The sequence below is a fragment of the Opisthocomus hoazin genome, chromosome 26, assembly GCF_030867145.1.
Source record: "Opisthocomus hoazin isolate bOpiHoa1 chromosome 26, bOpiHoa1.hap1, whole genome shotgun sequence".
NCBI classification, from domain to species: Eukaryota; Metazoa; Chordata; class Aves; order Opisthocomiformes; family Opisthocomidae; genus Opisthocomus; species Opisthocomus hoazin.
Genome location: NC_134439.1, coordinates 6,027,533 through 6,052,737, shown reverse-complemented (window position 1 = coordinate 6,052,737; position 25,205 = coordinate 6,027,533). Strand labels below are relative to the sequence as shown.

General features: G+C 49.4%; 1 protein-coding gene across 1 annotated transcript; it reads left to right on the top strand.

Moving 5' to 3' along the window:
• Window positions 1-43: 43 nt before the first annotated feature.
• On the top strand, window positions 44-25,040 carry PIP4K2B (phosphatidylinositol-5-phosphate 4-kinase type 2 beta). Its single transcript, XM_075443526.1, has 10 exons — window positions 44-267; window positions 9,620-9,717; window positions 11,354-11,450; window positions 15,399-15,551; window positions 16,291-16,437; window positions 16,797-16,835; window positions 18,309-18,422; window positions 18,725-18,983; window positions 19,388-19,491; window positions 20,195-25,040. Exons 1-10 carry the CDS (start codon window positions 91-93, stop codon window positions 20,273-20,275), a joined length of 1,269 nt encoding a protein of 422 aa, XP_075299641.1. The 5' UTR covers window positions 44-90; the 3' UTR covers window positions 20,276-25,040.
• The last annotated feature ends 165 nt before the right edge of the window (window positions 25,041-25,205 follow it).

Here is a 25,205-nt window from a genome sequence, read left to right as displayed (position 1 = left end):
GGGCGGAACCATGCGGAGGCGCTGGTAGGGGGGAGCCCGGGGGAGGGGGTTCGGTCCGGCTCCCGGTGCCGCTGCCGGTCCGGGTCCGCCATGGCCTCGAACTGCGCGGGGGGCTCGTCGGCGGGAGGCGTCGGGGCGGCGCTGGGCTCGGCCCTCAGCGCCAGCAAGACCAAAACCAAGAAGAAACACTTCGTGTGCCAGAAGGTGAAGCTGTTCCGGGCCTCGGAGCCGCTGCTCAGCGTCCTCATGTGGGGGGCCAACCACACGGTGAGCGCGGGCCGCCGCGGGCCCTCCCGCCCCCTCAGCCGCGGGCCCCCCCCCGGGCCCTCCGCATCCCCTCGGGACGGGCCCTCATCCCCCTCACAGCGAGCCCTTCCCCTCAGCGAGCTCCCTCCCGCCCCCCTGCCCGGATCGGGCCCTCCCCGCTGTCCCTCAGGCAGGGCCTTTTCCCGCCCCTCCCCTCAGAGCAGGGCCCTCGCCCCCCGGATCGGGCTCTGACCCCCAAACCCGCTTCCCCCACCCACCCACATCGCAGCCTTCCCTCCCCCTGGCATCCGTGCCCTAATCCGAGTCCTGCCCTGGATTCTCCCTCCAGGGCACCCTGGGGTCCTGCTCGTCCCCTGGCCCGGTGGGTGCCTGCCCCGTGAGGAGGGTGTCCGTGGGGTCTGCCCCTTCCCACGCTTGTCCCTGTCAGCGCCTTTCTTCTGGGGCTGGGGCTCCTTCCCCAGAGCGTCCCCATCTCCGGGCCGTTTGGGTCCCCCCCTGGGTCAGGGTGTCCCTCCCAGACATCGCATCCTCCTGCCTGGGGTGGCTTTAGGCTTCGCTGCTGCTGGACGCTTCTCGTTCCCCTCGTGCCCGCCCGTCTGCCTGTCTCCTCTTCCCCAACGCCTTTGCCAACACCTCTTCCCCAATGCTCGTTTTCCCGGGGCTGGGGGGGTGATGCCGTTTGGGGTTGTGTCCCTGCGTGCAGGGGGCTGTGGCTCTGGCACCAGAGGCCCTGGGGACACTGGTTTGACACCCACGGCACGGTCCCCTGTCACAGCCCCTGGCTTTCTCGCTCAGGGCAGTCCCTGTGGCCCCGTTGTGGTGAGGGGACTCCCACACGCACAGTGACAATCCCATTCCTCAGCTGGCTGTGCGGGGAGAATTACACATCTCTCTCTTCTCCAACTCGGAACATAAAAGGGGCTTTTTGGCCCCAATCTTGTCTCCCTCTGACTTTAGGCTTCGGCTGCCAGAGCTCAGGCCACGTGTGTCCCCCCGGACTCTGCGGCTCCGTGTTGCTGGGTTGGCATGGGTCTTGGGAGGGAGGAGAGGGTCCCGTGGCAGATGCCAGCGAAGGCTCAGCTCTCTGATCCACCTCCTTTGGAGGTTCCCAAGACCATCTTTATATTTTTCTCTGGAAACTTCTCCCTTGTCTGTGATGGCAGGCACAAATCTCGTACTGGAATTGGTTTGCAGTTGCTTTCTGGATACTGTTCTGGGAGAACATTCAGGTGGTCAAAGAATTCAGAAACCTCATTCCTTCCTAAATTAAGGGCTCAAGCACCTATTTCTCCAGTGAATTAATGGATACTTCCTAGAGACTGAAAGGGATTTAGGTTTAATTTTTACAGAAACAAATAAGATGCTCAAAAAAATAGAATTGTATTTCTAGCTTGCCTGATGATGGAGTGAAAGCTTCCAAATGTAGTTCAACACAGCGCTATCTTTCTGAGTCAAAGGATGTTCCAAGTGCTTGCTGCTCAGAGCCTTGCCCAGGAAGCAGGATAATGAATTTAATCAGCCTTTGATCAGTGGTGCTGTTAGGAGCCCTGAAGAAATGGAAATTGGTGGGATTCTTCCGAGTTTCGTTTGTGGCCTCTTAGGGACAGTTGTTGCTTGGTGGCAATTAGCTTTTTTTTTGTTTTGTTTTGTAGCTGTGTGTGTACTAGGAATCTGGCAACTTTTTTAGGCACTGGATCAGGACGATGTAACTTCTGGAGCACTTGGCTGTGAAATATTTAGGCAAAGGGAGGAAGGCAAGCTGATAATTCGGTACGAACACTAAACTAGTAATGAGATTATATCAGATGCACATTACAAAGAAATTGCTGCCAGAAGGGAGGACGGTATCCTGAGGGGCTGGGCAGGGGGTTGGAAAATTTCAGCTGCGACCTCCTCACCCTTGGACAGACACCCCGGATTTCCCGACAAATCCTTGCTAGTTCGTTTTCCTCCCCCTCGCTGCCACCAATCTCCGTCTGCGTTTGGGTGAGCCTTGGGAATGCCGAAGAGGGTTGGAGGCTGGCGTGGCCGTGCTGCAGAGCGGGCTGCGAGCTGCAGTGGCTTTGGCTGCTCATCCTGGTCTGCGTTTGGGAGGTGATGTCGGTGCCCTGGTTGTATGGCAAGTGGAGTTGCTCATGTGCTCGCAGCAGATGGGTCTGGACAGTTGAGAGATATTTTCAGGAGTACCTTTGGACTTTGTTAGACATCTTTTGCGGCGTTATTTAATGCTTGGCTTCTGGACCGCAGTTTTACAAGGAGGAATTAATCCCTTGGCTGTGTCTATGGAGCCTTGCCTTGGGATCCTTGCAGTGGGAGGGGGAGAAAAATGCTATCAGCACAGCCACGAGGCTGTGCCAGGAAGATTCTGTCAAAAATGCTTGCATTTGAGATGAACTTTCTCGTGGACAAATCAAACAAACAACCATTTTATGCAATCCACCATTTCTGTTGACTGAAGAAATTCCCTTGGGTCCATTAACCGAGTCTGGCAACAGTTCGGCCCTGCCTTGTGTTTAAACAAGCTTGTTAGCAGCTGGTGTGAATCCAGGCAGTGATGGGTCTGGAGAGGATCAGGAGCAACGGAGTCAGCACACCAGGAACAGGAACTGGTTTCTGGAACACCAGTTCTGAGTGTTTCTGTTTATACAGTGAGCTGCGTCTTGGCTGTCCTGGTGGTCCCCAGCCAGTGTTGAAACCGGGTGAATTGGGGTTGGGGTGGGGCTGTGGCTGGTGTAAGCAGGGCCAAAGGTGGGTGGTATTAGTCCAGCAGCTAAATTTTGAACCAGAAAACCATGAAGGAGAGGGGAGAACTCGTACAGACAGGAGAAGGATGTGGAGTCACAGAGGGTCACCCTTGATTTCTGAGTTTTCTGTAAGGCACTGTAAAATTCAGCAAACGTGGAGATGGTGTCTGGGGAAGCTTTGCGTGTGACTGCTGTTGTCATGGCATTGGAAGAGGAGACGCAGCTCCTCGGTGTTGGTTACGTGCGTGTTGCTCTGTGCACGTTCTCCACACCCTGGCTGGACACATGTGCATGGGAGCTCGCCAGCGGCAGAGGGAAAGTTGTGATGGTTCTGGAAGGGAGAAGCCATCTCGCTCTGAACAGCAAGATGAACACGGCAGTGTTGTGTGATGCTCTGGAAACCATAGAAACGGTTGTAAGGTGCTGGTCATACAAGGCGCAGGGATCCCAGTGAGTTTGGGTGGTGTTGGGCAGGTGACTCTTCTACGGGTTCGTTAAATGAACAGTCGAGTTCATCCGGACCGTGGTGGTGGTTCTCTAGGTGGCAGCTGATCAGCTGGAAACAATCCCTGGAGCTCTGTGGATGTTGGCAGGGGCACAGGGTAGGCATAAACAAATCCAATGTCTGTGGGAATGGGTAGATCTCCTCTGTTGGCTGTGTGGGTCTTGCCCGAGGCAGCCTCCTGCGCTCCGGTGGCTCCGGTTGCTGGCTGAAGCACCAGCCGATCTCCTAGGACCTTTAGGAGTGGTGCCAGCCAGTACAAAACACAGCTATTTAGTATTCAAGTGAAATAGCAAAATTGGGATTTGCAGCACGCTTCTCCCTTCTCCGCAGTGTTGTTTTTGGTGTTGCCATGTTAATTCTAGCCAGAGCAGCATCTGCCACATATCAAATGTTGAAGTCCTATAAATTGGCACTGGCGCAGGGTAAACAGCGTGTATTTGTCCTTTCCAGCACTTGCTGTCTGCTGGGGCTCTAATTGACCTCCGGAGAGTGCAGCATATGGCGACGGCCATGATAGCCTGTGTTAATGATCGAGGCTGGTGGCTTTGAACCTGCTTATCCCGGGACTTCCAGTTAAAATAGAGATACCAGGAGCCCTTTTCCTTCTTGAGGCCTGGAGAGAAAATAAGGTTTTCCTGGGTAGTTCAGCGAGGAAAATGGGGCTCAGCTGCCTGCTCTGCCAGTGACTCCTGTGGCTGTGTGTAGGACATTTAACCTTTCCGTTCCTCAGCTCTTGTTTGAACCGAGGGAAGCGATAGCTTTGCCTACCTGCGAGTAGACTCGGAGGGTGGATGCTTTCCAGCTGTCCCGAGGCCACACTGATGTGATGGGTGACAGCCTGCCCTGTGCTGGCCTGCGGCAGGGTAGCACTGACCGGTTCCTCTGCCCATGACGCAGCGCGGTGCTGCAGCTCTGTCAGGACACGGGAGTGCTTTCCAGCAGGCTTCAAAGTACTTTGTACGGGAAGAGGTGGGTTTGCTGTCACTAGGGGATGCTTTTTTTGCCTCCTGAAGCATGCTGGTGTCCCCAGAGCTCTGATAGAAATTATTGAATACAAGATGCATGCTTCCATAGCATTGCAAGGGGGTTTTGTTAGCTTGGATACTGATTAATCATGCTCTAATTCATGGAAAACAGTATTTTTTTTCTCAGACTGTTACCCAGTTGCTGTACTGTGTTAAGCAGCAGCAGAGTTTTGCTGCAGATGTGGGTTTGTCTCCATGCTAGTTAAAAGTGATTTTGCTACGTGTCTTTTACCTACTTCCCCAGAGTATTATAAAGTTTAACTAATGCTTGCAAAGTACTTTGAGATGCCTGATTGAAAGGCTTTGAGAAGAACAAAGTATTTTTATTTTCCTGGGCAAATTCCTGTTGTAAAGAATCCTAGAGAGTAGACTCACACACTCCATCATCTGGATCTTGTTAGTAAACAAATTGCATTTTCCCATCAATTTACTAATGGTAATTGCCACTTTGAGGCTACAGTCAGGTTTTGAAACAAAATTATGCCTGGCCCATTCGTTCTAACAGCTGTCCCTGAATGACACAGAATATTGATGTGCCTTTTATTGAAAAAGGAATTGGCTTTGGTGGGGAAGACAAATTATCAGCTACAGATACACACAGAATCGTACTGACTGGTGTTGCTCAAGAATTCAAGTGACCAGGAAAGAAAAGCTTGACAGACAGAGGGGAAGTGGTATTTTTCCAGCCCTGTAAGGCCAGGGGTGGCTGTAGACTTCTCAGCGGCGTAGGCAAAAATGAATTCTGCTGACTGCGGGTGAAGGGCCCGGGCACTGCTGCGGGGGGAAGCGGAGAGCTGCTGGCTGGGGATCTGGAGGAACGGCGGAGCTGAGCTTGCTGTTCCTCTGGCCGCTGGGCAAACGGAGGAGGAGGGTGGCAGTTGCAGCTTTGGAGAGACGAGGGTCTTCTCTGCGTCACCCACTGCTGCTGCCCCGGGCCCTGGTCCCTCCTCCAGTGGCCTCTGGCTGCCGTCCCCTCCGGGGCTCCGGCTGGGATCAGGGCTGTTTTGACACAGCGGACAGTCTGCTGCCTTACCTCTCCTTGCAGGGGTGACCTGTGGACACACCGAGCTGCTTGCCTTGCTTGGGAAATTGCTCCTTTGTTCTCAGAATACGGTGAGACTAGCGGAGAAATGCAAAGCATCTCTTTCTTAGTGCCCCTGCTGTTGCCTAGTGAAGATATCAATTGGTTTGTCTGAAATGTGTCTTGGTTTTAAATCCTCTGAGCTCCACTGAGACCCTCCGAGCCCGGTGCATGTCTCAGTCTTTTGTGAGGCTGACGGGCATGTGCCATTCACGCTGTCTCTTGCCTGGGGAGGGGCAGGACCAGTGTCTTATGTCTCTCTGCAAAATGCAGGTGGCAGTGGCAAAATGCACTTCTTAATGGTGCTTTCAGCCTGGACTGGGCCCTGTCAGGTTGTCTGTGTTTTCTACCCGGTGGGGGAATAGATAACTCCTGGCATAAGAGGCAAAAACAAAACATGGGCTTATTTTCAAGAGGATTCAAAGGCAGATTAGGTCTAAAAAGCTGGATGACTTACAGAAAGCCAGCGTCATGCTGGGTCTGGAGACAGATCCCTGGTCTGAAGAGCTTGTGCTCTAAATTAGCTGTTCTTAAGTTTTTCCACTTTGGGGACCTCTAAAGCCTTTGTAGTGGAGATGGGGAAATACCCCAGGCACTGGCTGCTGTACAGCACAGTCCTGCTCTTCGCAGTTGCTGTGCTTCTCAGAATAGCCCGTGACCCCTGCGGTGCAGGACCGAGGTGCGTGACTGTGGTGCTGCCTGCTGCTGCACCCCTGTTCTCCGCAGCTGCCTCTTCTAGAGCAAAGAAGCAAGCCCAAGATCTCGCTGTCCATCCCATGCCTGGCACCAGCCCCAGAGATCTCCAAAGCTTCAGGTACACGCAAACTTTCTACAGCTGGGTGACATCTCTTTGTGGGAGACAGGCAGGTCAGACCCGTGGGAACGGGCTCCCCGGGAGCCGGGGGTTGCTGGGCACCCCATTGCCATGCACCTTGCGGTGACCTTGCCTTCTGTAGCATAAATACACAGAGACACACACTCTGCTATATATAATCTCCTGCTACACGCCTCTCCCCGGGGAGAAGGCGAGAGAGCAAACATGTGCCAGGCGTTAGTCACGTTGCTCTCGGAGGCTGCTCAGATTCCACCATGATAAGGACAGGAGAGGATCCCCATAGAGCGGTGCTGTCTGCTGCTTTCCTTTGGGCAAGGTCTGCTAGTGTTTCGCTTGGCACTGTGCTGCAGGACTTGGCCTGATAGCCCTGAAGAAGGGGCACTGGATGCTGAGGGTGGTGCTACGAGAAGGGAAGGTATGGGATATCCCTTTTCCAAGGCAGTGTGGAGGCTTTTCATTCCTCTCCCTTTGGGATCCTGAGGAAAGTGTCAAGCATGGGAGCTACTGTGGGAGCAGACAATGCACATCTCTCTTGCTTAAAAAACAAACAAGCCAAGGACAATAAAATACAACAAAACAACAACAAAAAAAAACCCCTAACCAAACCCATGTTTGCTTTCAGACTGGTGTCAGGAACAAAGACCGAGTAGCCATCTGACCAAAAGCTGCCTTGTGAGGTGGAGGGCAGGCTGTCAGTGCTGGGGCTAGAATGGCCGTTTCAGCTCTTTGGCAGCGATTCTAGTCCCCAGCACAAATCCCTTCCTTCTCCCCATCTCCTCCAGAGCCGAAATCCCGAAGCATCCAGAAAGCTCTGCCATACGCAGCTGGAAGAAGCGAAAGGCTTCTGCAGGGGGGATTTTTTTGGCTGTTGTCAGACTGTTACATCTTGGGAAGAGTGGGGGCATCTTTTAAATGAGACGAGGTATCCTGGTGCACCATTTCTGCCAGTCAGGAGAGTTGCAACAGGTACAACATTCGCTTTGAGGTTTCTGCTTTGGCAGAAATGAGGACACCCAGAAACGTCTTGACATCTCACTTTGCTAGCATTTGTGTCTGAATTTCTGGCAGGGAGGAGACAATCTCCAAATCGCTGTTCCCTCTCAGCCGTCAGCACCCTTCCTCCGCTCTGGAACAAGCTGATAATAGCTTGTTTGTGCCTTACCCACCGCCGAGAAGAGGGCTGAGAACAGGAGTGTCTAAGGAGCTGTGCTGTCGGGCTTCCCCTCCTGTTAGACAGCAATAATTAGTGGCTGGAGGCAGCGCCTCTTGCTTGGTACAGAATGAGCTGTTTTCTCTCCCCTCCTTCACCCGGAGGGGAAATCACTGCCTGGGGTTCTTGGATACAGCTGCCTGCGGTAGCTGCGAGGTGGACCTCAGGATCTGGGAATTCCCTTCCTCATCTGCCGTCCTCTTGCCTTTCCTCTCTTCCAGCTGCGGCTCGAGGAGCGGCTCTGTGCAGGATTGAGCCTTTAGCTTAAGCCGGGGGGTACTGGCCTCCCTGCTCCATTGTGATTACAAATGATGGGAGGCGTATGACATTATTTATTTATTCATTCATCTGCGCAGCATTTCCCATACATCCCAAAGCACTTTATGGGAGTGCTTAATGCTCCTTGGTGCTGCTATAAAGTAAATACTGGCCAGGGTTTTAAAGAGCACCATCTCTGCTCTTAACGGAGTGGCGGCCGGTTTACCTTCCGCTTATCTGTTGTGTGGGATGGCTGTCTCTGAAAATAGTCATATTTTCTCTTTGCAGCATGTATGTATCTGTCTTTCCAGTCTGACATTTGTTAAATCTGGTCTGGTTTTTGATTGGTAACGATGGAGAAAGTATGTGAAAAATAGGTACCTCGTCAAAGGCTTGCTCCTATAATTGGACAGCTTGCTGCACATCACCAGAGCTGGGACCTCCTTGGTGCTTCCAGAGCTGAACTGTGCCACAGACCCTGCTGCAGAATGGCTTCCTCACGCCTCCTGTCACCTCCGCCTCCTTGGAGGAGATGTGGCAGCAGCTATTGGGACAGTATCGTCTGTCCTGTTGCATGCAACGAGCAGGGAATCCCAGAACTGGAGTCCGTTTCCTTAGGCCGGTGGCTAAGGGAGATGCTGCGTGCTCTGCAGGCGTGCTGGAAACTGCTTGACCTGCCTGAGGGTTTGGTGTTGGGAACAGACCCCAGACCTGACTCCTAGCCAAACCCCGCTGTTGCCAGTGTTGTGTGCTTCTCCAGCGTTACCTGCTAGGCACAGTAATTATGGGAATGGAGTTATAATGAAATTGCTTCCTAAATCCAGCGTGTTAATAGCAGCTCAATTCGGCAGACTCGTGGTTCTTGTTAAGGCCGTGTGAATGAATGACGCTCAGAAAAGGCAGCTCAGAAACATGCTGCCTCTTGACCTACTCTTGAACGCTGGCACATCCTTGTCAGTGCATGGGTCTGTCTGGAGCAGGGTAGCCAGATATAGTCCAGAGCTGGATTTCTTTTTTTACTGTTGATGCTTTCGCTGCTGGGTGCTGTAGCATGAGCCTGTCTGCACAATAGTAGCTGAACGTTCATTCTTCTGCTTCCCTGTATTCCTGTGGCTGCCACACATGACTAAGGAGCAAAAACAATCTAGTGGAGTGACTCATCCCTTTCGAGAAGGTGGGTTAAGAGCAGCAAGAGACAGCAAGTATAGAAACGGCATCCACAGGGGAGCTGCGTTGTGCTGCACCAAAGCTACCCAGAGTCTGTTCTGGCTGGCCACATTGAAGAATTTGGTCATCTGTGATTTGTAACAGTGAGAACTAGTTAAGGAATTGGCTGGTGCAACATTTCCTAAATAATGGCAAAGGTGGTTTATTTAAAACATAAAGTTTGCCCTTTCTTGGTCTGTAGGTTTGTCTCAATTCTAAGCTGTATCTTGGATGAGCAGTGGAAGGTGAACAGAGGAAGGAGCCGAGGCTGGCTCGGGAGCACACATTATTGAATGAGATGCTTCTGTGACTTGTAACCACAGCGTTCTCCAGGTTGCTTCAGTACAAGAAGTTGCTCTGAAAGTCTTAATGGGTTATATTGCTTCAAAAACAGCCTCTGGGGTATTGGGCATCCCCGTAAGTCCATTGACAGTAACTGCAGAGCAGTGGAACCTGGGTTTTGAGTCTCCCTTTCCTTTCTCTTTTAGATCAACGAACTCAGCAATGTTCCTGTCCCTGTCATGTTAATGCCTGATGACTTTAAAGCCTACACTAAGATTAAGGTGGACAATCATCTATTCAACAAGTAAGTAGGTGCTTCCCAACTTGTTTGTCTCTATAATAATTAGAGCTCTTTGCTGTGGGGGAAACTGGCATGGTGAAGGCCTTTTGGTTTGTTCCCTCTTGTAACGCCGAGAGGATCTGGCATGGCTGGACACATACCCTGAGTCTGTGCCCTGCCTACACCACTCAGGAGGACATGGCGGGGGCTCCGTCTGTCACTGAGATGCTGCCTGGTTGTTTGGTTTATATCCTTAGAGTGATGAGGAGTCTGGTAAGGCCAGGCTCAGAAGTGGCACTGCTGCAAAGCTAGTTACGCGTAGATATTCACTGAGCTGGACAGAAGACAATATTTTAGGGTTCACAAAGTGTAGCTTGTCCAAAGCCGTAGGACTGGAGTTTGCTGCACATTCTTGGTTATGCATGAAACTGGTGCAGGACTGCCTCTTGACTCCTGCTGCGCCCTGGCTGGGTGTCCTGTCCTGACCAGCAGAACCCACATCCCAAGACCACGGAGTAGGAGTTTGCTCTCCGTGACCTGCTAGGTTCCTTGGCTCTTTGAGACTCTTCACAGGAGGCAGCTGTGAAGCTGCATTCTACCCCTGGACCATGGGGACTGTGTGGAGTTAACCCCTTCTGCTTTTCCCAAAAGATCAATTTTCAGAAGCCCTTTTAAAGCTGTGGCAGTGACTGGCGCCGAGAGCTGTGTTCTCCGCCCTGGCTCTGTGTGTGCGCAGGTCTGCAGTGCTCCCTGATTAATGCTTCGTTTTCACCAAGTTTCACAGGGATCAGCTTTTGAGAGTGGGAGTGTGATTCAAAAGTTTGTCTTCTCTGGCACCTACAATTTGCAGTATCTGCTCTTCCCTCTTCTCCTACATAGATTTTAGTTTTCCACATATTGGTACAAAGGATTCTCATTGAGAATGAGCTGGCAAAGTCTCCCGCTGTGTCCAAGCAGCACCATCCTCTCTGCTTCTCCTCACCGGGCAGAACAGGAGCTCTGACAGGGAGCAGATGCAGCCTCCCTCAGCGCCGGGGAACGCTGCCTGTTGTCCACTGTACTGTGCTCTGGGGAGACCCTGTTCCCGGCTGGCGAGGTCTGGCAGCAAAGCTCGCTCTCTGATGGTTGGGACTGGTCTGGAACGTGCCAGACGGGCACTGATTCACCCCCTGTGCTTTGTGTTCTGGGTGAGATGGTTTGTCTTGTGTTGAACTTTCTTTGGACACATGAGTGATCTGATCTGATCTGAAATCAGAGCCCCCCCTTTCTCCAGCTTTTCCTTCTAAACAGTAACAGTGTATTGCAGGGGGCAGCTGTGTTACTGCACGGAATAAAGCAACAAAGGAAGAGGAAAGAGAGAAATTATTCTGTCAAATCTGTGCTTGTGACAAGGGAGATTGTTCTGTAAGACAGACATCCTCATCCAAAGAGCCTATTAGTCAAAAGCTGGATCCTGCAAGCATTTCTATGAACAGATGACTTCTGTAGGCATCCAAAGAAACAAGCTACCCCAATGAGGGTAAATACTTGCAGAATAGGGCGCTTGTAGGTAGGAGGGGGTTTGGGTACCCTGGGGGGTTAGCAGTGAACTGGGAAAAGAATTTGGTTTGATTTCACAAGCTGGTCATTGCACAAGAATATCTTTTCTGCTTTGCTCTAGGGAAAACTTGCCAAGTCGCTTTAAATTTAAGGAGTATTGTCCACTGGTGTTCCGAAACCTCCGAGAAAGATTTGGGATTGATGACCAAGACTACCAGGTACCGTCTCTTCTCTCCCTGCGCTCCTAACACCTTTCCCTAGGACAGAATAAACAAGGTGGCAGAGAAACTATGATATCAGTATTCTTGTGTGGTCAGTTTTTATGGCCTTATAATCATGGTTTGAATGCTTTTATCATAACCCTGAGTGTGCCCAGCAATGGAGTAGATCTTGCTGTGCCAGGCACTGGGCAATTGCAGGATGAAAAGATGGTCCCTGCTCCAGAGCACTTACAGTCTAGGCATAAAATAAGAGGCAGCAGATGGTTGCAGACAGGCGGGAGCTTGAGTATAACAGTGATCTAGTGCAGAACATCTGCAAGGAAAATGAGTCTGTCGTTTTTTTACAGATTTGGGTTCTGTTTTAACCAAGTGCGTGTGCCAGGCATTGGTGCTGTTGAATTGGGTTTAGCAAAGTGGCTTCTGCTTTGGGATCCATCCCCTAAGGCCAGAGGCTCAGACTTGCCTTGGAGGGGAGAGGCATTTTCTTGTATTAATAGTGCTGGGCTTAAAGCCAGTGAAAGAGAGATGTCGCAACTCTGGCTGCTGCAGCATGGCCCCTTCCACACACAGCTCTTAATCTTACGCACGCGGACAATGTGTAGCAGCAGGCTGCTCAGAGACCTCTGAAAGGAGGGAGAAGCCAGTGCCGAAGAAGAGGGTGGCTTTGATAGCTGCGTGGCCTTTAGCAGGCCAAGTGTTAGGTAATTAAACCCGGTATCTTTGGCACTCTGCTGCAGTTGATAAAGGCTGGCAATACGCCAGCACTGGCTGGTCAAGGGCTTCAACTAAAATACTCACTGGAATGCCCAGAGAGGCACGTTAGTGCTGGAGCCGTGGGTGAGTGATGCAAGCTTCTTGCTCTCTCCCTTCTTTGCTTCACATAGAAGCCCAGCCATGCTCCCTGCTGCCTGCGTTGTGGGGAGAGCAGACGGGAGCAGAGCTGTTGCTGCTAATCCCACCAAACTGCTTCCTTCTGGTAGTCTGTCTGTGTGCCCATGTCCACGTACATCTGTGCGTACGCCCTCCGCAAGCGTGTCAGAATTCTCCCCGATTATATCTAGATTGTTGCCTGATCTCACCCTGTTTCAAGGTAAATGTAATGAAGAGATCTGTTTTCTTACTCCAGCTGCATTGCTCATTGTGCTGGTGAGACACTGGGTCTACGTGATCCAGTTTCTGGTCTCCTGTGGCATGGGGCAAGGAGCAGACGTGCAGCACCTGCATCCCATCCTCTGCCCCTTGTCCCCAGGCCAGGGGGAGCATCCTGCTCCCTCTTTGAGAAGTGGTGACTTTTGAGGATACTGGGATTGGTGTCTGCGGCTTTTTGCTTCTTTGTGTATCTGTGTCTCAGTTGCCTCTCTCCTGGCTGCCAGGGCCCATCCTACTCTGCTGCCTGTTCTCAGGCATGCTGGGCGCTCTGAGGGTGTTTGCTCAAAGTGAGACACGTTTTCTGAGCAGAACTGACAGTCATCTTTGCTTTTCTTCTTCAAGGGGCCAGCCATCCCCAGGAGGAGTAGTGAATGCTGGCTGCTGCCTCGTGGCTGCCTGTCGCAGCTCCGGTCTGGGGGACTGTCCATCCACTGGCAGAGATAGGGCCGAGCCCTGCGTTAGGAGGCATTCGCTGTGCCTGTGTGTGCTCACTGCCTTGTAATTACCTGCGAGCCGTGAGCTGCGCATGCAGATCTCTCCTGCTTGGCATGGAAGATCTCTTCTTTTCACGACACAGCTGCTCATTCCATGCTTTTCTTGAGCACGTGCCTGTTAGATTATTAATTTTATTTTTTTCCCTCCTGCCATCGGGTCTGTTCTCTAGGCAGCGATGGCATTTTGCCAGGAGAAGCAGTGCCGTTGCCTCGTGGTCTGTTGACAGTAGCTCATGCCAGGCCGTGTATGGCTCTCGAGGAGGCTGCTTGCCCCTGGGGCTGGCCGTACCGGGGAACAGATCTGTCTGCTGGCTTCCTCCATACCCTTCAGCGTACTCACATGCAGTGAAGTCATTAGCTCCTAATTATCTTTTTTCCCAGTCCATCCGCTATAGTATATTTTAGAAATTTTGTTCTTTTAAGAAATTATGAGAACCATGTGAAGTAACTCTACACAGAAGCACCCGCAGTCTTGTTGGTTCTCAATACCTGGTTTATCATTTACACTTTACCTGTTGCTCTGAAGGATTACTTCTCCCATCTCTGGGGCAGAGCAGTTGGGCTCTTTAAAAGTGTCCAGCTAGAACAGAAAGCAGAAAACATTCTCTGAGCTGAATTCAGGTGGGTGAAATGTGATGGCTTGCGTGGGAATCGAGCCAGAATGCTAAATATAACACCCGAACTGTGGAAGAGGTGGGAGTGACAGGAAGGGAACAAAGTAAACCGAAGGGCTGTGAATTTGGTAATGTCCATATGTGGTCAGGATTTCTGCTTCCCATCTCCACTAGAGGAAAAGCTCTGTGGTTTTGAGGTGAGGGGTGATTAAACTCTGTAGCACAACTCATTTGCAAATGTCAGCAAGAAGCAAGGGGTTTTTTTGTTTGCCTGTATTTTCCTGACGGTTTCTAAAGCCATTGGCAGGAATAGAGTTTTTCCCCTGCTTCATTAAAGTTTTAAAAGCTTTAAATGCTTCATTCTGGAAGGAAACCTCTCGGCTCACTTGCAGCGTGACATGGTAAATCCCTCTTTCGCAGCAGGCTCTGCTTGCCTGCGTGTCTCTGTCTGCAGAAGAGCAAGCTCCCTCTGCTGTCAGCTCTTCTGAGAGCCGAGGGAAAGAGAGAACAGTGTAACTAGCAGCTGAAGAAATACATCATGAAACACGTTGTCCAGCCCTGAGATCCAGAAAGACACATCTGCCTTGAGCTGAAGACCACTGTCCGGGTGTCAGTACCACTGTGTTGCAGAGCACAGCTCTCAACTCTCACCGTCTGCTCACGCCAGTGGCGAGGAAATGCTGGTGAGAGCCTGTACTGTTGGTTGACAAAATGGCTTCTGAACAAACACCGGTGACTGGGCTGGTGGAGTTCAAAGGCAGTTGCTGAGAAGTGATGGAGGAAACAAACAGGAGACTGGTGACCTGCTTGGCTGAGCCTGGAAGGTGTGAAGAGCAGTGGCTCACCGCAAGTCCCCCTGCCTGGGGAGAGGCATCAGAACCAAGAGCCGTGTTGTGGAACATGGCAGATCCTTGCTCTGCAGTTTGCAGGGGATTTTCCAATTGTGCTGCAAGTATGAAAAGAAGCTGCAATGTTTCGTTGCTAAGGGTGGAGACAGGGATATAGAGGCAGATGCTGCTGGTTGTTGGAAGAACAGCCAAGCTATTTATACTTACAATCCTTTTTGTCCAGTTGTAAGAATAGCAGAGGCTGAGGGTGGCTTTTGGTTTCAGAATGACCTGTAAAGAATTCCCAAACAATTAGACTTTTACCAGTTTAAGCTGCTTTTTCATGGAAAAGAAGGCAGGTCATTTCATTCATTTTGTGCTGTTTTTCCTTAAAACTTGAAAATACCCTGCTGGTTCTTAGATTTCCAGGAGGAAATGCTCAGAAGTCTTGGCCTGTGTATGCTGCCTTCTTAACTCATTAATAAAAAACATCTTAAAAAATGCATGCCAGGTGTTGGAGTAAAACACATAAAAAAGTAGAAGGCCCAGATGAAAGCTCTAAACTCCATGTCCAGACTTCTCTACAATGGGGTTAACCTCAGGAGTGCTGAGCACTCAAAGATGCTTGCTGATTAGCAGTCACAACTGAAGCGTGTTGGCTCTGAAGCTTGGCCAGGACACTGTCACAATTACCAAGGTGGAGCACAAAGTCCCTGGGATGTCTGTTGCTCCAGAGCCAGGCCGTGGAGCTGGCTCTGGTCACCCATGTCTCATCTGCTTTCCAGGACTGCCCTTCTTTCTTCTCTAGGGAGATGGCAGCTTCTGCCTCTCGTCCTCACTTTTTCGTTCTGGTTCCCTCAGAACTCGGTGACACGAAGCGCCCCGGTGAACAGTGACAGCCAAGGCCGATGTGGGGCCCGGTTCCTCACCACCTACGACAGGAGGTTTGTCATTAAGGCAGTGTCGAGCGAGGACGTAGCAGAGATGCACAACATCCTAAAGAAGTACCATCAGGTACGGTGAGTCTGGAACCCTGGGAGGGGAGGTGGCAAACACTTTGGGGAGCATCTTGTGATTTGCTGGGGAACTGGCGCTTGGATTTGCAGTGTGCAACCTGGCAGAACTTGCAGATAGCTTTGCAGGAGAAAGCGGTGTTCCTTAGCAGCTGAGAGCCAATGATGGCACACAGTGCTGAGCCCCTTCACAGCTCACCCTGCTCCTTACATCAGTGAATTATGGATTACTGGTACCCGAGATCTGTGCTCAGTCCTTCGAATTAGATTTTCCAGAGGGACCAGGAAGGAGACAGTTACGTGCAGCAGGGAAAGAGGGGTGAACTGGGGTGGCTGGAGATGTTCTACCCTGGTCCCCATTATCTGCCAGTCCCTCTGCTCTTTACTTTCGGATACACTCACATAACCACGTGAACTGATGGTAGCCTGTGCCAACAACAGACTCGCCCCACTGAGAGTGACGGACGTGCACACCTAGCCTGTTACAGCAGGCCGGACATGCATGCACAGTGGGATGCTCTGTCTCAGCTCAGGGCTGGAAGGCTCTTACAATGCCCTGACTTGCTTTCCTTGAGATTCTAGGAGCTATTCGCAAGCTTCCTTGCCTTTCACATCGGTATCAGGTGGCTGGAACAGGAGGCTTTGCTATCACCTTCTTGCTGAGCTTGTGTTCTGTCAGAGATCGGTTTTGTGTGACAGCACTGTCTTTCTGTGCCCTCCCCTTCCCCGCTCTCCTCCAGTTCATAGTGGAGTGTCATGGGAACACCCTCCTGCCCCAGTTCCTTGGCATGTACCGGCTCACCGTGGATGGAGTGGAAACCTACATGGTGGTTACCAGAAACGTGTTTAGTCACAGGCTGACTGTGCACCGGAAATATGACCTGAAGGTGAGGGTTTGAGGGCAGTTGTGGAGCTGAGAGCTCCTTTTCCTGGAGGGTGGGAGTTGGTCTTTGTAACACCGACTTGACAAGGTCCTGGGTGTTGCTTTTTGTTCAGGGGATTAGGTTTTGGGGGCTCTGGATGGGGCTTCACTTGAGGCTCAAATGTTGTTCCATTCCCCCATTCCAAGTGGCCTACGCTACACCAGGGGATCTGTAAGTCTATCTCAGGCATGAAAAAGTTTGAGCACTGGTTTTAAAAATACTTTCATTATTTTTCTGCATGGAGGAATTAAAATGGCGTCTATGAATTCTTCAGGAATATGACACATAGTGCAGCAATTTTCTTTTCTTTCTTCTTTTATCAGGGCTCAACAGTATCCAGGGAAGCAAGCGATAAAGAAAAGGTATGGATCATTCCTGGCCAGCCTTTCCTTTCTCCTGATGCTTGGAAGCAGATGGGATCCAACTGACTTCCCTTTTCCAAAGGGGTATTGAGCAGGGCCCTGAGGGATAACCTGTTTCTGTCCCACCTTCCAGGCTGTGCCCAGTAACTGCTCAGGAAGAGATGGTGCAGATCTGGTGCTGCCCTGCCCTGCTCTGTTTTGTTGACACTATCAGGAGTGGGGGGAACTTCTTGGGGGACAATCCCACAAGTGCCAAAACCCATGTTAATGCAAAGGTGTCTTTATGGAAGGATTTCTTCATAGTACTCTCTGCGTACTGAACTGAGTCAAGTCAGCAGTTAGCTTTTGCAACAGATGCTTTTATAAACCACAGCAGCTCCTCTCAGATTATTGGCATATTTCAGCATGTTTGAAGGTTTGGTTTCTGCTGCTGTTAGGAGAACGTAAGACTAAGAATCCTGCCCCTGCAAAATTTTGGCTGTGATGCTACCGTGAAAAGTCATGTTGAAATCACAGTAGTAACTCATGGTACTACATGTTTTGCATGTGCACATGGGATTTTCAGGTTTGGGACTGCAGAGTAAGTCTACTCCGGCGTGCCCTAAAATTAGGTCTCTGGCATGAGCCAAGGAACTCCCATTTACACCGAATCCTCTGGTGTCAAGGCACGGCTTCATCGTGCCCAAGCATCCCCAGCTTGGTGGCTGTTGAGTCTCTGGCTTTTTCTGCTTATGCAGTTTGTCTCAGACCATTCATATTAAATCTATATAAAGCCACCACACGCTCATGTATCATTCTGAGAACAAAATAATTTAATTCCCAGTTGCACAAAGGGGTTGTATGTTCTTTATATCCCTGAGAAATGCCCGGGGCCTGCTGCAAGCAGATTCCTGAAAAAGCAGTGGTTTTAATTTTTTCCTCAAGTCTTTAGGGAGAGAAGCATTTTTTTTCGAGCCTTCACCACTTCCCTCCCCCCCAGTCAGAAGCCAACAAAATGGATGTCCCAAGATGGAGTCCCCATCCCCAGACATATTTAGAAGGTGTGTAGATGTGGTGCTTAGGGCCACGGTTTAGTGGTGGACTTGGCAGTGCTAGGTTAACAGTTGGACTCTGATCTTACAGGTCTTTTCCAACCTAAACGATTCTATGATTTTATGATTCTATCTGGCTGGAGTCCAGCTGTCAAGCTTTCAGCCTGTAGCACATCTTCCCGTCAGTCTTTAAAGTTGAGTTGCTCTCTGCATCTCCTTTCTGTTTCCCAGTAGGTACAGCTCAGCCCACAGATTCATTGACAAATATTGTGCTCTGCCTGGTGCCGTTTTCACGCTTAGTGGACACGATGAGCCACTTCACCTTATAAACAGGCAAAAGATCCTGGTGCAAGCCCACAGTCCATCAGAGTCTCTGTGCAATCAACATCTTGCTAATGGATCAGTGGGGTTTGGAGAATTTGACACAGGCTTTTTGTTGCAGGCCAAGGATCTACCAACGTTCAAGGACAACGACTTCTTGAATGAGGGTCAAAAGCTGCATGTTGGAGAAGAGAGTAAAAAGAACTTCCTTGAAAAGCTGAAGCGGGACGTGGAGGTAGAGTTTCCTGGGGGACACCATTTACTCTGTCTCCCATAACTGGATCCTCGCTGTGGCCTCTGGCTCAAGGGCTGCAGTAGTGACTGAAAAGCAAGTTGTTCCTGGATCAGTCAAGCAATTACAGTCAGGGTTGTGCTGGTAGCAGTGGGCATGTGAGCTCATGTGTAGATTCCCTGGTGTCTAGCAAGGGTTTAGCTCTCGCTACAGCCCTTTCTATTCAGGGAGATACTGGCAGGGTAGGATGGAGGATTTCTCATTCCACATGAATGCTCTTGTTCTCACTCATCTCCTTCTCTCAGTTTTTAGCTCAGCTGAAGATTATGGACTACAGCTTGCTGGTTGGGATCCACGATGTTGACCGAGCAGAGCAGGAAGAGATGGAAGTGGAGGATCGGGCAGAGGATGAGGAGTGTGAGAACGACGGTCTCGGAGGCAACCCCATTTCCTCCTATGGCACACCCCCTGACAGCCCTGGCAATCTCCTCAACTACCCTCGCTTCTTTGGACCTGGAGAGTTCGACCCTTCTGTCGACGTCTATGCCATGAAAAGCCACGAAAGTGAGTATCATGGAGTATTGCCTGGAAGAAGGTCTGGAAGGGCAGTGGAGGTGTCCTGTGCTCTGGCTGGGCTAAATGGAGTGGAAGAACTGTCCACAGAGAGAGAGAGAGAGAGAGAGACCACACCGAGTGTCTCTCCTTTGCTGTGCAGTCCCTCATTGTGGATGGTGTGAGTTGGAATGGGTAGCCGTGATGCTTGGAGAGTAGTGGCATGTTCAGAGAGCATGTGGGCCTCTGGTGTGCTGTTTCCAGTCGTTTTCTTCTGCCCTTCTACAGCCTCCAGCTGCCTTGCTTTCTTTGCTAGTTGCATCAAAACAGTTCTGCTGTGTATTTCATAAGGAGTGGGGTGCAGCTGGGCTTTGCTCACAGCTCAGGGTGTGCTAGCGACTCTCTTGCCTTGCTAGGTGCCCCCAAGAAGGAAGTGTACTTCATGGCCATTATAGACATTCTTACGCCGTACGATGCGAAGAAGAAAGCTGCACATGCTGCCAAAACAGTGAAACATGGGGTAAGCAGCCTGCCACCCGCAGGGAGGATGGGCTTTGGGGCTTCTGCTTCGCCTGCATGCCTGCGTGTGTATGTGTCATGTCTCCTGACACTGATTTTTCTACCAGTATGGAAATTCTCCAGTGATCCCGTGCCCAAGAACAGCTCTTCCCTCACTTACTGTCTCCTCAGACTGTCTTGGAAAGGCTTTCCCTCTGGTTGGTTGGAGATGAGTTGCATTTACGTCCCGGTTTGGGAGGTGCTTGATTTGCCTGGTGTGGCACTAACAGCCTCACAGAGCAGGAACAGACTGGCTGCAGGGAGACATATTACCCTGCCCCCTTCCTGGGGCCAGTCCTGTTCCTTGGCAGCAATCCTGAACTTCCCAAAAGGGCTTGAAAAAAGCCCAGGTTAGCGGGACATAGAGTTTTTCACCCTCCTTCCAAATCTGCTCTAAACCGTGAGGGAACAAATCCAATGCTGTGACTCAGTGGTCAGTAGACGATCCAGCTGGAGCTAAAATCAGTTTCCTTGGGGATCTCTCTAGACCTCTCTAGACGCTGTTTTCCCTAGAACTGGCAGGTGGTTACGGGTCTTTCCCAGCAGAGACAGACTGTGCTGACATGATTTCTCCCTGCTGTCCTCCGTCCTCCACCCTTTGCAGTGCCATGGGGTCTGCCCTTTGAGGAGGGTGTTGTGACTTCTCTCTCCTCTCTGCCTTGCAGGCTGGGGCAGAGATCTCCACCGTGAACCCAGAGCAGTACTCTAAACGCTTCAATGAATTTATCTCCAATATCCTGACATAGTCGTCTTCAGCCTTCAGCGAAGCAATGAAGAGGGGCTACTTCCAAACAGAGAATGCAGCCTGTGACACTAAACAGACACTGTAGCAGCATGTGGGGTGTGCATGTGGGTGTGAGTGTGTGTGTGCGTGTGCGCAAGTGAGTGTGTGTCACTGTGTGACTTAAGAGAAAACTAATTCTAGGTGCACCCTCCAACAGTCCACTTAACCCAGGTGGAAAAGTGGGTTTTTATGTTACAGAAGTGCCCAGACATAGATTTGAGGGCTTTTTAAAACAAGAAAAGTGCATTGTTTCAGCACTGCTCTTTCTAATGACATTTTTTCCTCTCTGATCAAGAAAATCCCATAGGGATATGATATGTGGCACTGTATAAAAGGGGTCGCTCTAGGTTACGTTCAGTGAGAATGAAGCAGTGCCTGATTCCACAAACTACTACTTTTATTGGACTGTCTATACCAGAAAGACATACAAGCCCTTGTATTTCCCTCTTGGTAGGAATTGGAAGGAAAATAGCTCACCATTTCAAGGATGGAAAATATTACCGTGATAAGGAGGAGTCGCTGAACTTTAGGTAAATTCAGACTGGGACACTTTATATTTTTTTTGGTTAATTTAAGTAACAAAAACTTTTTTTGTAACTGCACTTGATTTACAAGAAAGACGAGGGAAATGAACATCTACCAAAGATGATCGCTTAAGAAGGTGTAACTCCTAGAACCTAAAGAAGCCAGTGTGAGAAGTAGTGGAGGCATTGAGCAACCTCAGATAATAATGTGCTCGGACCCATTGTGCTTTAAATTGGCCAGCTATGAAGATTTCATAAAAGTGAAAAAAAAGAAAAAAAGGCATTTTGTACCTGTAGCTACAAGATAGTATTTGACTATCTGGAACGTTTCCCTGTCGCGCCTCAGTCAGGAATTGCCATGTTTCTTAGATTACAGCTTCACATCGCAGTTCTGCCAGTGTTAATCTAGCTAATGTTCAGTCTTCCTTACTTGCCCGATCTGCAACAGGTACTTGAATTTGTTTCCTGACAGAGGTTCTTTGGTTAGTTGGTTTATTTTTTAAATGGCAATGTGACTTGCACACGAAGGAATTGGACTCGCTGCCAGTGGGGAGTGCTGGGAGCTGTGACTGTGGAGCAAGTTCCACTGCTCAAGAGGACTCGGGACTTGAGCTGTGATTGTTTTTACTCTTCTCTGCTCCATGCCCCTCTCTAGAGTGACAGTCAAGGAGTGGAAATGTTTGAACACTTGCACCAGATTATTTACCCCCGCTAAGGAATGGGAACTGATTTGCGTGACTGAATAACGTCCTGTTTTGTCTCCAGAATGCTTGTAATATTTTTCACAGCCAAGCTTGTCAGACTTGCTTTGGGTTTTGTTAATTCTGCTGCACAACGGTTACAGATCTTTTGGTTCTTTTTTTGATTTTCTTTTTAAGCAGGATTTAACGTTTTGAACAAACCTCTTGCAGTTGAAACATGTTGCTTATCTGCCTTGAAACTGTTTTCACATATGCCTTTGTTTCGGGAATAAGCTGTTTCGAATGTCTGTCCTGTGCTGTAACGCGTGCTACAGTTCGCTGTGTGGAATTCGGTCCTTTTGAGAGATAACTGGTGCTCATCACATCCTGGTAATTTCCCTAGACTAACGCTAGCTCTGGTCTGGATTCTGAATGTGGGCTTGGGGTTTTTTTGTGTTCGCACCCACATTCGTGATGTGAATCCCACAGGTCTCAACTTTGAAGGGGAAAAAAGGGGGCTAAAGTTTCAGCCCAGAAGAGTGCACTGTAAATAAGTCTTTAAGAAATCAGAAAAATTAGTATTAGGGGTCATAATGGGAGATGAATCTTTTTATTCATTCATGGGTCATTCTCTTTGACACGGGACAAATTTCTCCTGCCACTGTAGCCCAGTCCCTGTTCTGTGTGGTGTGGGGGTAACACACCGCTGTCTGAGAGGCTGAAGAGTCTCACGTCTTAAGGTGTGTAGCTGGAAAAGCCACAAAACAAATGCAGCTATGAGAACACTTTGAAAAAGGGAGGACTTCGAGAGTATCATCAGCTTAGTTTTGTGGGCATTATATCGGTTGCTTTTCTCTTAAACAATGAGCACTTAAGTTTACTATCAACTAGAAATTAAATACCAATCACTTTTTGTTCTTGACAGTTTTAAAAATCTGCATTGAATCTGCAACTTTGGCCTGGTAAGTTTGCCATTCTCCTTTTGGGAAACTACCTTGTACCTCTGAAGCTGTTTAAATTGTGTATTAAAAAAAGCAGAGAAAAAGGGGGGGAGGAAGAGAGAAGGAAATTTGTGAACCACAGACATCCTGCAATGAGACACTACAAAACAAACAACCCAAAGAAAGTAGAAGAATGAAGCTTGCATAGCTAGGAGCAATAGCCTTGCTCACTGAATTTAATAAACAGGAATAAAATTAAAATGCAGTTAGATCTGCAGCGGTCTTTACAGTAGTCATGATACTAAGGGCTTAAGAGCAGTTAACTGTATTTTCTTATTCCCCTCCAGACAAACTCCTGTTAGAATTAAATTGGCTGTCTCTGGCTCAAGTGACGTGAACGCCCCATAAACTCTATTCACTTTAGCACTTCCCCAATTCTGCCACTTCTGTCAAGTTGCCATACTATGTGTATTAAAGTAATTAAATGCAATCTTCTCACTTAATGATGTATTACCCAGGTATGTAACTTTGTTTAACATAAGCATTTTGTATATTGTTTACATTTTGAGAGGTAGCATTATGTTAAAAATGCTAATTTTTGTTTCTAGACAGTATTTTTATTACCAGAATAAGAAGTGAAGCTGCAAATATTTGATTTGTTTTTAAAAGGGACTTTTGTTTTTGTTGTTTTGTTTTGGTTTTTTTAATCTTGTTTTAGGTCACTTTTTTAACTCGAGTATTTAAAAGGAGAACCCAGCCCTTTCAATTCTGGTTTTACAACTGCTTGTGCTAGTTTGTTGTCTGTTTCTGGTGTGAATTTAGTTCTAGTTTGCTGAATGTAGATATTTCTGTCTGTAGCATGTACCCTGTGAAACACTTCACACTGAAATGCGTTTGACTGAAAACCGCCCTGGGCTGAAAGACTTGCAGTAGGTAGACAGATCGCTCGGATCCTGGCCAGAGTGCAGGATTTTTCAAGAAATTGCAGTGCAATTCTTTGGGCAACTGGAGTTTCAAAAAGAAAAAAAAAAATGTGTTGTGCAGTGTCTCCAGTGCCCAAAAGCAGGGTGAGTTTGTGTCAGAAGCGAGCTGTGGGATCCGTAGCCCGGCCTGTACCGAGGGTCTCTCTGTTTCTGAACACGGGCCTGATCTGTCAAAATTTAAAAACTAAAAACTGCTTTGAACCTAGAACTTACATCTTCCCTGCTGAGATAGCTCCTACAGCGTAAATAGGAGTGGGAGAGCAAAAGCAGAGCGCGGAGTTGTAGTTTGGGTGCTGTTCTGCCCCAACAGCGCAATAAAAATCAATGGAGAACATCTTGGGTCACCCTTTAATGGGACCCACGTGTGGCGGAGGTACCAGGCAGCACCCGCCTGTGTGTCAGCTTTGGTGTCAGCGCTGGGAAAGGGCCTGGCATTTGCCGCATTCAAGAGGAATGTCAGCAGGAGTTCACTTCTCACAGCCAGGAGCGGTGGGATCCTTCCCTCTGGTCTTGTACACGCCTCCGATTGACCTGGTTTTAATTATACAAGCCATAATCGTGAAATTCAGCACGGGGAAGACTTCTGGGGTAGTAGGTGACTCCAGGTTTCCTGCATAAATGAGGCTGTACTCCCACATCCGAGAATCCTCTTTTTGAATTGGATTATGATAATCAGCAAGAACACTAAAACACTTGAGTCTTACTTCCTTTTCTGGGAGGAAACTCCTGCTTTCCCCTCCAGAGCGCTGCCACAGATGCCTTCAGCGGGGATGTCAGCTGGGGACTCGCCTCTTAGCCCAGGAAAGGCACAGAGTGAGGTTGTGTTGTAGTCGCGGGCCATGTTTGGCAGGGGTTGTGTCTCAGCCGCGCGGACGGACGCCGCCCAGTCCTGTGACTACCATGCAGTCTTTAGATGCCTCCCTTCAAGCTGCACGGAGGTCAAAGTGTTTAACCTCGAGGTGGTACAAACCTTTCAGAAGTCGGTGTGCGTGTCCTAAACTTGGTTTGCAACACTGCGTAACCGATCTGAGACGGATCGTCCTCAAAATAGCTCCAAGAACAGGACAGCTATCCTCTCCCGTGTCTTAATGCCCCGTTTCAGGTTTGCCTATCAACTTTCCCTATTCTGCAGAGCCATTCTCCAGTGTCCGTATCCGCCACTACTGATTTTCCTTGCTCTTTGAAATGAATATAATGTGTAATAGCGATGGCGAAGCTTGGGGAGCCAACTGCTGGTCATCCATCATTTGGAGTGGTTTCAGTTTTCACCACTCGGAAGTTGTGCCGGTCTTTGTTCAGCTGCGCGATGCTGAACACAGCTGGGTTTTGTGTCAAGCAAGTGTATTACACACAGGTCACAAGGGTGGGCAGGGCTAATCAGTGCAACTGAAAAAATGTGAATAAATTAAGTTTAATCTAAAACTAAAAAAAAAAAGCATTCTAGGTTTTTTCACTGCTGTTTTTTAAATAGAAATTCTAAGTCCTCTGTGCTTGTCTGTTTGCTAGGAGCAGTTTGAGACACTGTTACTGTTTTGAAATGCATGCATGTTACGAGATGAGTCTCCAACCAGAGAAAAATAAAATTAAAACTTTGTGTACATCTGCTCCTTACTGCTGTCCTCTTTAAAGTGCTCTAGTGATCAACTCTCAGTCCATGAGGTATGTGGTCGTTTTCAGTTCTAGATTAACCACAGCTGGAAAAGTCTTTTTATACGTGCCTGTAAAATGGGGGTTTTAAGGAAGAACTGATTTTACCAAGTCCTG

What these genes read in the sequence shown, in the direction of transcription:
- PIP4K2B (XM_075443526.1), top strand. Translation starts at nt 91, where the DNA reads ATGGCCTCGAACTGCGCGGGGGGCTCGTCGGCGGGAGGCGTCGGGGCG. An exon ending in TGTGGGGGGCCAACCACACG is followed by an intron (nt 268 to 9,619) that starts GTGAGCGCGGGC and finishes TTTCTCTTTTAG; the next exon opens with ATCAACGAACTCAGCAATGT. An exon ending in GACAATCATCTATTCAACAA is followed by an intron (nt 9,718 to 11,353) that starts GTAAGTAGGTGC and finishes GCTTTGCTCTAG; the next exon opens with GGAAAACTTGCCAAGTCGCT.